Source organism: Botryllus schlosseri, chromosome 1 (genome assembly GCF_051294905.1).
Source record: "Botryllus schlosseri isolate E-star chromosome 1, Bs_hap1, whole genome shotgun sequence".
Classification (NCBI taxonomy): Eukaryota; Metazoa; Chordata; class Ascidiacea; order Stolidobranchia; family Styelidae; genus Botryllus; species Botryllus schlosseri.
The window spans coordinates 13,936,536-13,953,013 of NC_137236.1; the positions used below are offsets into that span (position 1 = coordinate 13,936,536).

At 38.0% G+C, this 16,478-nt stretch overlaps 2 protein-coding genes across 2 annotated transcripts; both read left to right on the top strand.

Moving 5' to 3' along the window:
• Positions 1–5,867: 5,867 nt before the first annotated feature.
• On the top strand, positions 5,868–16,478 carry LOC145437745 (kelch-like protein 12). Its single transcript, XM_080315035.1, has 2 exons — positions 5,868–6,200; positions 13,728–16,478. Exons 1-2 carry the CDS (start codon positions 5,869–5,871, stop codon positions 15,352–15,354), a joined length of 1,959 nt encoding a protein of 652 aa, XP_080171161.1. The 5' UTR covers position 5,868; the 3' UTR covers positions 15,355–16,478.
• On the top strand, positions 8,813–11,034 carry LOC145442587 (kelch-like protein 31). Its single transcript, XM_080320542.1, has one exon. The coding sequence runs from the start codon at positions 9,117–9,119 to the stop codon at positions 10,428–10,430; it is 1,314 nt and encodes a 437-aa protein (XP_080176668.1). The 5' UTR covers positions 8,813–9,116; the 3' UTR covers positions 10,431–11,034.

A 16,478-nucleotide genomic window follows, 5' to 3' on the forward strand; every position in this document is an offset into this window, starting at 1 on the left:
TGTGAGGCTTCAAATTTTTAGCTAGTACCTCCGCCACCATATAACTGGCTTGTTGCGATCTCGTGAAAACTTATGACGTTTTGATAATAAACGAGTAAGATAATAGCCTCAGCGGCGAGAAAGTTTGTTAGCTGATAAAATTTGATCAACCTTACTACCCAATTCTCATATTCGTCTCCGTAATACAACGTTGTGCTACAAGCCTACATTTTAACGGAAATGACGGCACGCTACCTAACAATCGTAATGTGGATTGCTATGTTTGTACTTCGAATTTATAAACACGAACACTACTTCCAAAGGAATTCATTTCTCGCTGGTGATTGGAGAGACAATGAGGATTGGGAAACTGCATTAGGTACCGTCATGTCTGCTCTTCTCTGCGATCAGACAACGAATTGTGCAAAACTGAATTCAGCCTTCAAGGCACGCGATATGCCGGGTAAAGCGAATTCGCGGGAGATATAGATTGAGTGCATAACACCAATCTTGATTTGCCAAATGTACAAACAGCACATCATGCTCGATTTAGATTATTGATCGTTTGCTGAAGATTAGAATTATTTTGCGCATAATTTCAAAATTTCGGGGAAATTGCTCGCGGCACACTTGCGAGACGCAAATGGCACACTAGTGTGCCGCGGCACACCGATTGAGAACCACTGCACTAGGCTTACCATATTTTGGAAATGTAAAAAGAGGACACTTTTTCAGAAATTTGAGACTTGCAAAGCCGGAGAAGAATTCTCAAAAACCGGTGAATTTTTCCCACTTTGTGACCGGTTGACTAAAAAGAAAGGTCATCACTTCGCGCTCGGAGCCCAAAATACCGTTTTTTTCTCCGCATTGCTAGGTGGATGACTAAAAAAAAAAAAAAGTCATCTCTCGCGCAATATAGAGTTTTTCGCTCCGAAATACCCTCCGAAGCGTCACTTCTGTGCTATTTACGGCATATCACTCGCAATTTGCTCTAAATCTGACCTCAATTTTCAAAAAATAGGACAAAATCTCGAAAAAAAAGGACAAAAGGGCGTCCTCCGAGGACACTTTCAAAAAAGTCAAAAAAGAGGACAAATCCTCTTAAAAGAGGACGTATGGTAAGCCTACATTACACTATCTCGCTCGTTAGCGTTTCAGAAAGTCAAGTTGTGCAGGCGGGCTTATAGCGACTGATCCAATAATATTAATAAGTGCAGAATAAAACAAATTTTGTTGAATAATTAAACTAAGTTGGTCCAGGGTCATGAAGTAAGTGCGACCTTGTCCTGAATGATTGCTATCGATTTAACACTGATCTTTCTTCCATAGGTTGGCGCCAATTGATCACGTGCGTCGTGCATTTCTGTTCGAAGTTCGATACGAACCAGACATGGCCCTCCGTTGCTGATCAGACCATGACCACTTCCAGTCACGCCCCACGGATTGGTTTCAAAAATTATGAAGAGGGTGGAAATTCTCGTTTTTGTCTGTCTCATAGTCCCAGCAAAAATGTAAAGGCCTATAAAAATTGAGGAACTTATCGTATTTTTGCCTCCTTTTAGCATCGAGCAGGACAGGTGGGTCCTGATTTCGAAGATTACCTTAAGTCTTTTCGACAACTCTCTATCTTTCAATATCTTTCAATATCGCAGTTTCGTGGTGTATCGAAATTATGAAATTGTTAACAATTAATTGATTTGAAAAAAGTCCCACTTCCACTACCATGTACAGTACATTGTACACACGTCACTAGATGGCGGGAATAAGTGGAAATACAAACGTGGGATTTCCCTCGGTCGAACCATCATTCATCATCGGTCATGCTTTTCCTCCATGGTTCTGTTGTTCAGTTGAAGCAGTAGATTCAGATAAACAACCTTCTATTCGTGACAACAACAAGGATGTTACTGTCAAAAGTTGTTTTAGTTCGCACATGTCTCTAACGGCACTATGTCAATTGTGTCTAGTTGGATTCTAACTATTTCGTTGGATGAAAGGATTAGCGACCTCATGATGATGAGTTGCTGCACTTATAGAAGATCCCTTTCGGATAAGGCCTATACTTGGAAATATATCGAGTATACATCTATTACACTGGACAAAAACGAAAATTCATTATGGTAGGTGAGAACGATTTTATGGTAAATCATGGACGGTGAGCTCGAAAATGGCATTGGTTTCTGCCAGGGTTGTAAACAAGTCACAAGGCTCCGAGTCAGGGGTCAATCTCACTTTTATAGTTTTGACTCGAGTCAAGTCGAGTCATTTTAAAATCACCAACGAGTCAAGTTCGATTCCAAGTCAATGAGCAGGGCGTTTAGTCAGAGTCATGGTATTATGACTCGGGTCCGAGTCCAAGTCATTGTGTTGACTGATCTTTCTCGAGTTAACGTCTTGTTAAACTCTGTTTGGTGATATTGAATGGTTCGCATTTACAATATACTAATGGCGGTATGAGTCCCGGTCTTATATGACTTGGTTCAAGTTATGCGCAATGACTCGAGTCAATAGACAGATTGACTCGAGTCGAGTCAATTCTTTGTTTTGAGAAAATGACTCGAGTCAAGTCGGGTCATAAGAAAGTCGTTACTCGAGTCATTACAACCCTGGTTCCTGCAGATTAGCTCTATTTTTCAAGATATCACCGAATTTGGACATTCGTATATATTTTAATTTGATTGAAACTCGGTTAAATTTTATCCTAACAGCCTATATTAAATGTGAAACCATGAGAATGTGAGAAAATGTAAAACACAATTAGATCGGCGGAACGAAACTGCTGCATAAATCTATTCTTTTCCAAATATCGAACACAAAAATACCCCATTTATCCGTATATTCCTCGGATTCTCCTAATAGATTGTAATTTGTGACAATAAGCTTCCTGTACCGATCAATGAGTTGAAGTGAACAATAATAGCAGTAATTCGGTAATAACAAATCAAGTATGCCTGAACCTACAAAAAGACAACAACTTGTAAACAGACGAAATAAACAAGCAAGCAATATTTGTGTTTACCAAGTCATCTGCAGGAAAGTCCTGTTGTACGATTTTGATGGGGACAGATTCGCGATTGCCAGCTGGCGATAATCATTCACAATGTGAGCATCACAACTACCTTGGTATTTCTCTTCCATTTGTTTGATATATAGAAGAAAAATTCCACCTCGTTCCTTACTCGTTTATAGCCGGATTTTAGGGTAGCCGAAGAGATGATACTGAACTTTTATGCTCATGCTTATCCTTGATCAAAGAACAATCATGACCATAACCTCCACGTTATCCTCAGAGCTTCTTTTTTGTCGTCTCAACACAAGTCAAGACCTTCATTGTTATGCTGATCTCAAGTACAAGACGTTGGTTGGTAATAATGTTGAGGAGTTTTAATGGATTTTCTACAGCATATACTATTGTCATCTACATCTACCACTACATCCTATATAGTAGCAGTACTCGAAATCAGGTCTGGCAGGGACGTAAAGCTTTCAACTGGAATTTCGGAGTAATGGGTAATTGGCTGTAAAGCAGAATCAATGTCGAAGAAGTGCTATGACTCGTAGTTTTGTTCCAACCTTACATCTCATTCATCAATCATGATGGCGGCTCTTTGGCTCGTACAAAACTACAGTGATTACAAATCGAATCATTTAGACTTTACCTTGAGTCCATAAGCGCAAACTTTTAGCCGAATGTTGGCAGGCCGTTTGCCGTGCCCGACGTTTATCTTGATCTCACAACATCATACCAAAGTGCTCCTTGTAAGTGCACTTGGTGACATTTCACGTATGGAATTCTTCATGTTCAACGTGTTCTTGTAACATATGTAGCAAAACAAATTTATGCTATTTATCACTTACTCTGTCTATTTATCTCTGAATTTTTAACATATATGTTCATTAAAACACCCATGAATTGCAATTTGTGAAAATATAATAGCAAGGGACACTATCCAATATTAAAATGAGTCGGAAAGCCTGTTAAATTTGATCCGACTAATCATCGGTGTAAGATGAGTGCTATTTGACTCTTTCTGTAGAATAAATGAGGGGGGTGTTAATTGACGTAATCTGACAGAAAATTGTCTCTGAATGGTCATTTTCAGGATAAAGCTAACTATTGCTTTATCGGTGCACTGCCTACCATCGTTTCCAGTCTGGCTGACTATGAAAGAGTGAAATATGGGCCCATAACAAGCAAGCAAAGTCATTGCAACGCTGTGTCTCACTCGAGGTAGAGTACCAACAATCCTGCAAGGTTCAATTCAATTTGGTATTACTAGGTGACACCAGCGTATCAATAACAATCGAAACTTGTGTGGGATGAAGCGATTTAGTTGATACTGAACACTTGATGACTTGACAATGACTCGTAAATTTTCCTTCGAGTCACTAGTCAATTCTCATTTCCAAAACGTACAGTCAGGTTAAGATATTCTTGCAAACTGACTCGAGTCAAGTCATGACTTGAGTCACCACAACACTGATTAATATTTGTTTATTTGTTTACTTGCAGTGTATGAATGTGGTACAATATCCGTTAATATATAATCATGTTTACTTTCAGAACAATACTAATCTCTATATATCGCTCGCGAGTGATTGGTGATCATGGTGCAGGTTTTATGTCTAGATGCGCAGAAACGTGCAGTGAAGATGATGGAGGAATTATATCGAATGAAGCAAGATCAAGATCATTGTGATTTCATAGTTCAAGTCGGAAATGATGTCTATCACACCCACAAAAATGTATTGTCGGCAGGTTCGGATTATTTCAAAGCCATGTTGAAGTATGATACAAAAGAGAGTCGCGAAGGAAGAGTTGTTTTTAAAGATGTCGATTCTGAGTGCGTGAAAAATTGCATCGAGTCTATATATTCCAGTAAGTTTGAGATTCCTGATGGAAAAATAATTGAACTTCTCCACGTCGCTATCATGATGCAGTTGGAAGATGTAAAGAATGCTGTATCCAAAATTTTGGCGGAATCAATTACCGTTGAGAATTACTTCTCTACAAGAAATGTTGGTGATATTTATGGACTGGATTACGTCTCTTCAAGATGCAAAATATTTTTGGACAAAAATATAGTGGAAATCGCAACCCAAGATGGAGTTAGAAGCATGGGAAAAAATTACTTTCTCAAAGTTTTGAAGTCGACATATATGGAATTATGGGAGGAAGAAAAGGTAGAGTTATCACTCAAGTGGATCGAGGGATGTGAAAATAGAATGAAATATTTATATGAATGTCTCGAATTGATAGACTTTTACAGAATCTCTCCGACGTTTTTGCAACATCTAGAAATTAACCCCATCATCAGGAATTACTGCAAGTCACACGAGCTGATCAGAAAACCTCTCCAGGAAGGGTCAGATGAAGCGGTAAAACAGAATGAATTGATGATTCTTTTTGATTGGGAAACAGATTGCATCCGATCATTTAATCCGATTTCTGATAAAATAAGTAAGTTACACAGTGCCAGGTTTAGGCATTTCGATTTATTCAATACAATTTTACTAGACTCGTATATTTACATTTTATGCCGAAATAATTCTTTTCATCGACTCAATTTCTGAAGAAAAAATTCAGAATAGCAAAAGATGGAAGGACTGATTTGTGACCATGGGATGTTTCCATGCTTGATGTCATTGTCTGGATCCATATTTGTCATCGGAGGAAGTGATGCAAGAGAAACAGACTATGTGGAACGATTCGACCCTGCAGTCAATCATTGGTTTCAACTGCAAAACAAACCTACAGCAACTAGCGATGCACGTCTTGTAGCATTGAATGATTCTATTTATTGTATCGGAGGTCGGGAAAATGGTTACCAAGGCTCCTAACTCTGCAGATTTACTCCATCTAAATCAGAGTGGTTTGACCTCGAAAAGATGAGGTATCCTGTACGTGTGAATCGCTGCAGTGCTGTTGCAGTTGATCAGGAGATATTTGTCATCGGTGGGGGGAATGGAGATGAGACCATCAATAACGTAGAGTGTTACAATGTTACTTCAGCTCAGTGGACTTCATTGTCATGGACATATAAATGTCTTTGTTGCGTTGCTGCTGCTTACGCAACTGGCAAATGGATTTTTGTAGTAGACCAGTCTTACGACTCTACTGATATTAAGAAGTATGATTTATCAAACAACAAATGGTATAACATCGATCTGAAAGTACATGAATATCCCACGTTGTGTGGCTTTGCAAAGGTCAATGTATAGTAGAGTGGTTCAAAAATAACGTATTGATCAGATTTTGGCGGCTATAAACATACTGTTAAATTGTCTGGTTGGCTAAAAAAAACTTTCACACCAAGTTTGGTTCCATTTCAATGAGTGGACGTGAAGCTATAAGAGTTTGTAAATTTTGAATTTATTCTATTTTCAAATTTAACCCTTGACATTGGTAAGTTATCTACAAAAACTAAGCATAACTAATTTGAGTCAATCCAGCTCGTTGAAGTGCAGCTATTAAAAGTTTTTCATTAGTAATTCTTACATTTTCCACAGTAAATACTGTTAGGGATAGCCTACTATTTTTTTAAATCCAAGATTTTCAACTCCGATAATTCTGCATCTACTAGTTGTAATTATGACAAATTTGTTGTGTTTCTTTCTATTGGACGGATATATAATTCAATGGGGTAAACAGTCGAGTTCTCTGGAAAATAATAGTATATTTTTATAGTAAATTCTATTGTAAATTCAAACTTTTCCAATACTAATAGCTTCACTTCTGCATGTTGGAATTCAGTCTAGTGAGTCAACCTAACAATTTTAGCTAATAGCTGTGAAAATCTGAAAAAAAAAGTTATTTTGAACAACCCTAATGGATAGTCACGGAGGTTGTCAATGAAGCCAACTGTCCTACTTGAGTACAAATCTTTGACCGCTCACATCAAAAGTTTCCAAACGTAGATCTCGTTAAGTACTCGCACACTTTTTGTAGTTAATGTGAGGTGGCCACCACTTTAGACGTTTAGAGTTGTATCTTCAAGACTAACTCGAAATGTATGATGAAACCATGAATTGTTACATTTTACAACTTGAAATGTGACCATTATGATCAGTAAGCAACAGTGAACCGAGTTCTCCTGAATTAAGAGGCCTACACCTACAGTCAGTGTTGTAATCAAGTCATGAGTCAATTCTACTATCACAGTTTTGACTCGAGCCAAGTTGACTGATTTTCACACTTCACCACCAAGTCAATTCCTAGTTTAAGTAAGGATTCGAGTCCGAGTCATAGTATTGTGACTCGGGTCCAACTCATTGTGTTCATTTTCGAATTTAATGCTGTTCAATTTAAATTCTACAACTGTGATCGAGTTACGTTGAATGCCTCGTATTTATATTATACCAAGTTTTCCTCACACAGTTTCAACAGTTTCTGGCCCTATTTTCAAGTATCAGGACTAATAGACGAAATACCAATAGTGTGGTAGCTTTACTTTTCTTGGAAATTACAATCAAATGTCGGTCATGGCTGTTCCAGCCTCGCGTACAAGTCGAGTCAATGCACAGATTGACTCATGTCGGGTCATTTCCCGTATTTTGAGAAAATGACTCAAGTCAAGTTGAGTCACCAAGAAATAGTAAGTTGAGTCATGGCTCGAGTCATTACAATCCTGGAATTACCCACCTCGGGCGATATGTTGTTTGAGCCGATTGGCAAACGTTAATCAAAGCATGTCAGCATTAATCTGAGCAAGCTTTCGGCTATTGTAGGCAAAATGCATATGAGCTTATCATCATCCAAAGTTGACTCTCTCATACATGTAAAGTCTTGTAACAATTCAACGCTTTTTAGGAATGTTGTTATAGTTTCACACTTTCCTGTTTTATATGTTTACTATTCATGTCATTTGTCATTCATCTCTGTCAGCTTTTGTGCCTGCGATCTGACTTGCAATAATATTGAACCTTAATTCATACTTGTACACATGCTTCGAATTACTCTGTATGTTACGGTAATCCTACACTTGCAGGTCCAATTTTACCTTATTTCTATTTTTCTTTCTTCCAGAGATACAACTAGTCATATGCCACTCTAGGTCTATGTTCCATCTCTGCTGTATGATTGGGATTCTTCAACGAATTTTTGAGATGTTAGTCAAGATTTAACGGATTCGTTCTTTCAAATACACAGCTGTCAAAATTCACTCAGCATGGAAACAAGAGCAAGTTTCACATTAAGCTGTCATGAGTCAATATTTCAAATCCTATTCACTTTGTTTTGATTTTCCATTATATTGAGCAAAACCCATATGGTCACACCAGCTGGTCTGATGTTAATGTTGTCAATAAATCAGGATTTTTTAATCTGAATTTGGACACAATTGTAGCTTAGGACCATCTGATCACACTAGGCTGCCTGAAGTCAGTTTTGGCTAAAGATGTGAATATTTGTATTTAGCCACACCAGTGGAAGAGTGCCCATCTAGTCACACCAGCTGGTCTGACGTTAGTGTTGGCAAAAACTATGAATTTCTGTATTTTGAGTTCGCCACACATGTAGGGAATCTGGACCGGATATTTGTATTTTGCTGCAATGGCGGTGGACTCTACAGTACATTTTGACCATTTCTCTGGTCATTTGCAATGTGTGTCTTTTGCAATATCGCGGACTCTTCATGATTATTACAGTATTGGTATATCCGTGTCGAGTGTAGTTGAATCAGTCAAATACTGTTATTGCACAATAACATGCAATTTATGTGATACTTATGGTTATTCATACTACTGTCAAAACATTATGCCTCCGATTCTATTTTTATAGCATATACTTAATCAGTGGTCACTTTATCTATCATGATGCAAAATGTATGTTTGGATGCAGAGAAGCACGCAGTGTCTATGATGTCTGAATTGCATCGAATGAAGCAAGATAACAATCATTGTGATTTCATAATTCAAGTTGGAGATGATATCTACCGTACCCACAAAAATGTATTGTCGGCCGGTTCCGCATATTTCAGAGCAATGTTAAAATACGACACAACAAAGGGTCGCGAAGGAAAAGTTGTTCTCAAAGATGTGGATTCTCAGTGCGTGAAAATTTGCATCGATTTTATATATATTCCGCAAACTTCCAGATTCCTGATGGAAAAATCATAGACCTTCTTCATGTTGCAATCATGATGCAGTTGGAAGGTGTGATGCAAGCCTTATCCAATATTTTGGCGGAATCAAATACCGTTGAGAATTACTTCTCAACCAGAAATGTTGGTGATATTTATGGACTGGCGGATGTTTCTTCGAGATGCAGAATATTTTTAGGAGAACACAACATGGAAATCGCAAACCAAGATGGATTTGGAGCTCTTGAAAAATATGACCTTCTCAGTCTTATGAAGTCGGGAAAATTGAAATTATGCGAAGAAGAAAAGCTTATGTTATCCCTCAAGTGGATCGACAAATGTCAAAGCAATAGCGAATGTTTGCAAGAATATCTCGAAGTAATCAAGTTCGATCAAATCTCACCGGTGTATTTGCAAGGGGTTTTAGAAACTCACCCCCGTATAAGTAACGATTTCGAGCTGTACAAGTTGATAAATAGACATATTCGTAAAGCTTCGGTCGAGGCAAAAGAAGAAAGTGATTCCGATAAATTGATAATTCTTTTGGATTTGGGCCGAAAACGGCTGCGATCCTTCAACCCAATAACCGAGGAAGTAGAAAAGTTCCATGATGCAAAGATTAAGTTCTCGTCGCCTTTTACAGCGACTTCCCTTGACTCGTACATTTATGTCGTATGTGAGAAGAAATCTGTCTATCGTCTCAATTTTCTTGACAAATATTCGAAATGGGAAAAAATGGACAGTATGATTTGCAACCATGGTATCTTTCCTCGCTTGATTTGTGCGACAGGATCCATATTCGTCATTGGAGGAGGCTATCCTACCGCAACGACTGATGTGGAAAGATTTGACCCATCTGTAAATCGATGGATTCAACTGGAAAATAAACCATCGGCAATTTGTGATACAAGTCTCATATCATTGGATGATTCAATATATTGTGTGGGAGGTGGAGGACAAGATGGCGCTCAAGTTTCTGCATTCTGCAAGTACACTCCATCGTCATCAGAGTGGGTTGACCTCGAACAGATTAAATATCCTGTGGCTAGGTGTGGTGTTGTTGCTGTTGATCGAAAGATATTTGTTATCGGTGGGTGGAATAGAAGAGCGAGTCTCAATAACATGGAATGTTACGACGTTACTTCGGCACAGTGGTCTTCGTTGTCGTCGATGAATTCTTATTGCTGTTGGCCTTCCGCGTATCAAATCGGCAACTGGATTTATGCAGTAGATTGGAACGGCTATGTTCGTATTGAGAAGTATGATTTATCGCACAAAAAATGGTATAACGTGGAATTGAATGGGGATCAATCTATCTTGGGCTTCGGATCTGCAATTGTGTGGGTAAAGTCACAGAGGATGTCAAGGTAGTCAACGTGACAACTCAAGTAGAAATAGTGCTGTAAATTTCCACTCGATCGCAATTAGCATTAGCAATTTCTGCTGCATGAAGCTGAAGGGCTTGAGTAAGCTGCTCGAGTAAGTAGTTTCAAAAAGTACGTTTGGTCAATTGGGTCTCGTACTTCTAGTAGTAATAGGATGTAGGTAGCACTGTTGAAATCGCAAAATGCATCTTCCTGACTAGCGCAAAATGACTGACGAAGCTACAAACGGGTACAATCTTCTAAAATATCTGTATTTACCGTGGTGCATGGGCTATTTAAAGCAGTTAAACGGGATGCATATTTATCCCCAAACTGCTTTCCACTTCTCAAAATAATACGAAGATGGTTATGCCTCAAAAACTGCTCAAGAAGTGAATACGGGCAAATCTGATTTCAGTACATTATAAACGTAGAAGTAGTTCTTCACTGATAACCACTGATTTCTTTCATATCGCTTTTGCATGGGGCACAGCAGAATTTCCATTTATCTTTAATAGGGTTACTATATTTTGAGATCCGGAAAAGAGGACACCTTCCACAGATTCAGAAAGCCCTAGTACCGGCAAAGAATACTGGCGATATTGAAGTTTTCGACCAATAGTACTGTGTTAACTAAATAAATGGTCATCTATCCAGTAATTTTCGTTGATTGTCTGGCCAAGTCTGGCATTCACTTCGCCGAAGTCCGGTTTTGGATCGCATTTTAACACTTTTTCCAGAAACGAAGTACTAATTCCCAGAAAAGAGAACATTTAGTCATCCTCCGAGGATAATTTCAATTTGTCGAAAAAAAGAGGACAAATCCTTTCATATGGTGACCCTATCTCTAATCACATTCAGGGTATATGTTGGAAACATGACTATAGTCTGAAATGTTTCATGAATATTCTATGTGTTCGCACACCCTACCATCACCTTCTTTCGCATCATTGCAAACGATTCGCAATTGGTTTTGACTTTAGCATTGTGTGTTCGTGCATTTATATTGCTATCGTTTGACTGTTGTTACTATAGGACTAGTAATTGGTGCCAGTCATTATTTACTGGTGTGCCTTGTCTGATACTGCCAGCTCCTAATCGAAAGCAGAAAAGCTCCTGAACAAGTTAAATGACATCTCAAACACTGTTGTCCACTGAGACAGTAAGTTTTGATACTAGAGTATTTGTAAAAGTAAAGCTGTAGATTTCTACTCGATTACAAGTAGAAAATCGATTTCCGAGATATCTCAAAACTACTGCAAGTGGAAGTACAAATTAACATCTGATTAGGAATAAAGTAAGTAGTTTCAAGAAGTAGCCTTGGTCAATAGGTTCTGATAATCTTAGCAGTTCAACAGAGATGTCTACTTTTGGAATTACAATGTGCAACTTTAATCTGCTGCAAACTTCTAAAGTATTTTCAGTTGTCGTGATACGGTGGCTATTAGCCCAATTGTGTTTGACAGTTTAACAAAAATAAGTGATGTGAAGTTATCCCAAAACTACCTTTTTACTTTCAAATACCCAAAGTGGAATATGAAAGTAGCTTTGCCTACAAATGTTCAAGTAAAAGTAGAATTAGTCTAAGATATAACCATTTGTTTTTGTAATTAGGACTAATACTTGAGTATTCCGAAAAAGTTGCAGTACTTCGTTATGACTACCTCTGGAGATATGTTCCCAACTTTGAGCTGATTGGCCACCGACAGCGTCCTGTCACTCTAATGAGGAGATTTCCAGCTATTGTTGAAATACCTTGCGCAAAAAGCAGATTAGATTATCTGCATCCTCTGGTCACTCTCATGAATATAAAATCTTGTAGTAACAATGGCCCGAGGCTTTCATATATTTATTTGCTATTGTAGTTTCATGTTTGGCTGTTCTATACATTCATTGTCTAACTATCTCTGTCATTTGTCATTCAGCTGTGTGAACTCTATTCTGCGTTTGACCAGAGAGAGGCTATAATGATTGATTTTCATCCGTACACATGCTTCAAATTGGTGGTGTTCCTACACTTGCAAGACCAATTTTTTCCTGATTTGTTTTTGTTCTCTTCCAGGGATATAACTAATGATATTCTAGTGTGAAGCTGTATCCGAGCTCAATTATGCAAAAGGCACTCTTCGACAAAGGTAATTCAAAACAGAATTTTTGGATTGTTGGACAAGACATTTTAAATCCGTCTGGACTGAAGCCAAATTGTTGAGGGGGAATGACAGACATTTTGGCGAGACCAACCATAATAACATCAAACGCTACATTATGCTGACGAACATGTCGAAAGGACAGTAACAAAGTATCATCTGAATCATAGCCTACAGTTCACACAATAAGCACATAGACATTCCAATGGCGTGCATAAATTCTGAAGACACACACAGAAATTGGAAAGTGACAAAATAAAGATTGAATCGAAGGGACTTGAGCAGGGCCAGAAACTGTCAAAAAAGAACTAACTTACATTAAATGTGAACTCTTTACTTGAAAAATGCTTCAAAATGCTATGTAAGGGACTTTCTTTTACGAACACCATCTGGAATTTCTCTTTTCAAACTCCAGCAATAGTCGACCATCATATGTCAATCCAGGTTCAGGTGGCGACTGTGTACTAAGGCCTTGCGGCCCCTCATCGTCATCCTTGTCTGTGTCGGATATTCACTGGTGTGACTAATGAATGCATCTATAAATCCCACCGACCTTGATAACGTGCCTCCATAATTTCAATAACATGATGTGATGGAGAAAATCTGAGGTCATTTTCGGATTCAGCGCACCAAATTTAGCCAAAATGAATTGTCAAAACCCAAACCTGAAATTTTGTGTAGACCAGTGAATTGATATGATGTGTACCGTGGAAAGAGTCTAAAATGACTCAAGTACAGTGCAAGTAGGCAAGACCTACATGAGTAGCCTGTTCTAAAAAAAAGTAGTGTGCCTACTTAAAACTGGCCACATCCGGCCACTGTACCACAATGGTTGAGCTAAATGGAAACAGTCATTCATGTTTTTATTCGGCTAGATATTTTGAAAGAATACATAATTGATGACTTTGTTGTACCTTGTTCATTTACTGGCTGATAGTTGATGTCTTGTCAGAATGTCAGCAGTCGGGCCTACTATGCTTACCTGCACTTTTGGTGAAAATATAAATCAATTTTATTATATTGCGTAGTACTGTAATAATTCGAATATTCTTTCAATAATAATTATTTCTGTATATTTTGACTACTCATGATTCAATATCTGTTTTTAGATAATCATATTAACTTCAAAAATAGCACTAATATCTACTATATATCTTTCACAAGAGATTGCTGATCATGGTGCATGTTGCTCGGTATGATGTCGAGAGGCGTGCAATGAAAATGATGGAGGAATTACATCGAATGAAGCAAGATAAGGCTCATTGTGATTTCATAATTCAAGTTGGAAATGATGTCTACTACGCCCACAAAAATATTTTGTCGGCCGGTTCGGATTATTTCAAAGCCATGCTGAAGCATGACACAAAGGAGAGTCGAGAAAATAGGGTCGATTTCAAAGATGCTGATTCTGAATGTGTGAAAAATTGCATCGATTTTATATATTCAAGTCAATTTAAGATTCCGGATGGAAAAATTATCGAACTTCTTCACACTGCAATCATGATGCAGTTGGAGGATTTAAAGAAGGCAATATCCAATATTTTAGCGAAATCAATTAATGTGCAGAATTACTTCTTCACAAGAAAAGTTGCTGATATATATGGACTGGTTGATGTCACTTCGAGATGCAGACAATTTTTACACAGAGATAATTTGCACATCGTAGAGCAAGCTGAATTCGGAAGCGTGCAAAACTTCGACCTTCGACCTGTTTTGAAGTGGGCTGAATCCAAATTATGGGAGGAAGAAAAACTAGAGTTGTCGCTTCAGTGGATCGAGACATGTGAAAATAAGAGGGAATATTTGCATGAATGTCTCGAATTGATCGACTTTGAAAGAATATCTCCGGCAATATTGGCACGTCTTCTAGAAACTAACCCCATTATCAGGAATGATTCCAAGTCGTACGAGTTGATTAACAAACATCTTCTGGAAGCGCAAGATGGAATGGTGAACAAAAAAGAATTGATAATTATTTTTGATAATGACACAGATTGTATTCGATCCCTTAATCCTACAACCAATAAAATAACCAAGTTCCACAATGCAAGGTGTATGTATATGAATTGTCTCGCAACGATTACTCTGAACCCGCATATTTATATTTTATACCATCGTGAATCTGTTCATCGGCTTGATTTTTTAAGAAAAAATTCCAATTGGGAAAAGATGGAAGATATGACATGGAACCATGGATTTTACCCTCCGTCAGTTTCGTTGTTGGGATCAATATTCGTTATTGGAGGAAGTTATTCTGTAAAAACTAATGTTGTTGAAAGATTTGACCCCTCAGTAAATCGATGGTTTCAACTGCAAAACATGCCTACAGCAATTTGCGCTTCAAATCTTGTATCAATGAACGATTCAGTGTATTGTATTGGAGGTTATCTCGATGGCGTCCAAGTTGCTTCATTCTACAGATTTACACCATCCTCATCAGAGTGGGTTGAACTCGAACCAATGAGATATCCAGTGCATGGGAGTGGTGCTGTTGCAGTTGATCAAAAGATTTTTGTGATCGGCGGTTTGACTGGAACAGAGCAACTCGACAACGTAGAATGTTACGATGTAGCTTCAGCTCAATGGACTTCGTTGACATCGATGAATTTTAAACATGGTTTCAATTCTGCTTACCAGACCGGCAATTGGATTTTTGTTGTAGATGAGCGTGCCCGCTCTAATTTTATTGAGAAGTACGATTTATTGAACGAAAAGTGGTATTGCATAGGAAAGTTAACAGATCGATCTTTGAGACTCCGCGGATCAGCAATGGTGAAGGAATAGATCATTTGTCCTTGAACTAAAAGCTGCGCCACTCTTGAGAGATTGTGAGATATTTTAACGTGGTATAAAAACCTTTGTTAATAAGGTTTCAACATGCATTTTTGAGCTGGGAATGAGTTTCAGTTGTTCTGACACTTCAACATGATTTTTATTATATATGAAATGCCATTTTGACGTCGTTCAATGTTAGCGACAAAGTGCAAGCTGATTTTATTGAGATACCTCTGATTCATTGAGTGACACATTTAAAAGTGTCGTTTCAATTGTTTTAGAAACAGACGTAAAACAATTTCATGTGGCACATTTGCACGTTTTTTGGTGTATTTTCCATTGTAATATCCGTATTCGGCCAGATGTTTTTTTTGGTACCGTATCATAAGTCAAAAGTTACTGGCTCTTATTTGAATCTTTGACTGATTGTCTCCTCTCTTATTCAAACGGTGTAGCAGTACTACACCTATCTGCAGTTTTCGTTATATTATTTATTAGTATCGGTGTTGGGATCAAGTCACTGCCTCCGAGTCACAAGTCGAGTCGAGTCATCGCACATTTTTACACGAGTCAAGACAAGTCAATCGATTTTTGAAAGTGACTCTTGGCAAGACAAGGCACCAGTCATGCAAAGTTTGATTTTCAAATTATGAGGCATATATCATCATAGTCATTGCATTTTGCTAGATGTTTGAAATGCAAATTGAGTCCCCATTTATTCTGAATCTCGAGTCGACTGTGGAGTTGAATATACGCATACAAAAGTGTTGTGTGGTTCACGCATACGTTATAACTGCTATTTTCAGTTACATTGATACAGCTTTCAGCTATTGCGGGATTTCTTTGAGCAAAATCCAGATGAACTTATCAGCATTCACATTGGAGTCTTTCATACTTATAAAGTCTGGAAACAATTCGAATATTTGGACTATTGTTATAGTTTACGTTTGCCTGTTTTACGTGTTCGCTATCCACGCCATTTGTCATTCATCTCTGTCAGCTTTTTTGCCTGCAATCTGAGTTTCAATGATGTTGAACCTTCATTCATGCCCGTGCATCTGCTTCGAATTACTTTGTAAGTTATGGTAATCCTACACTTGAATGTCCAATTTTTGTCTTATTTTCTATTTTTT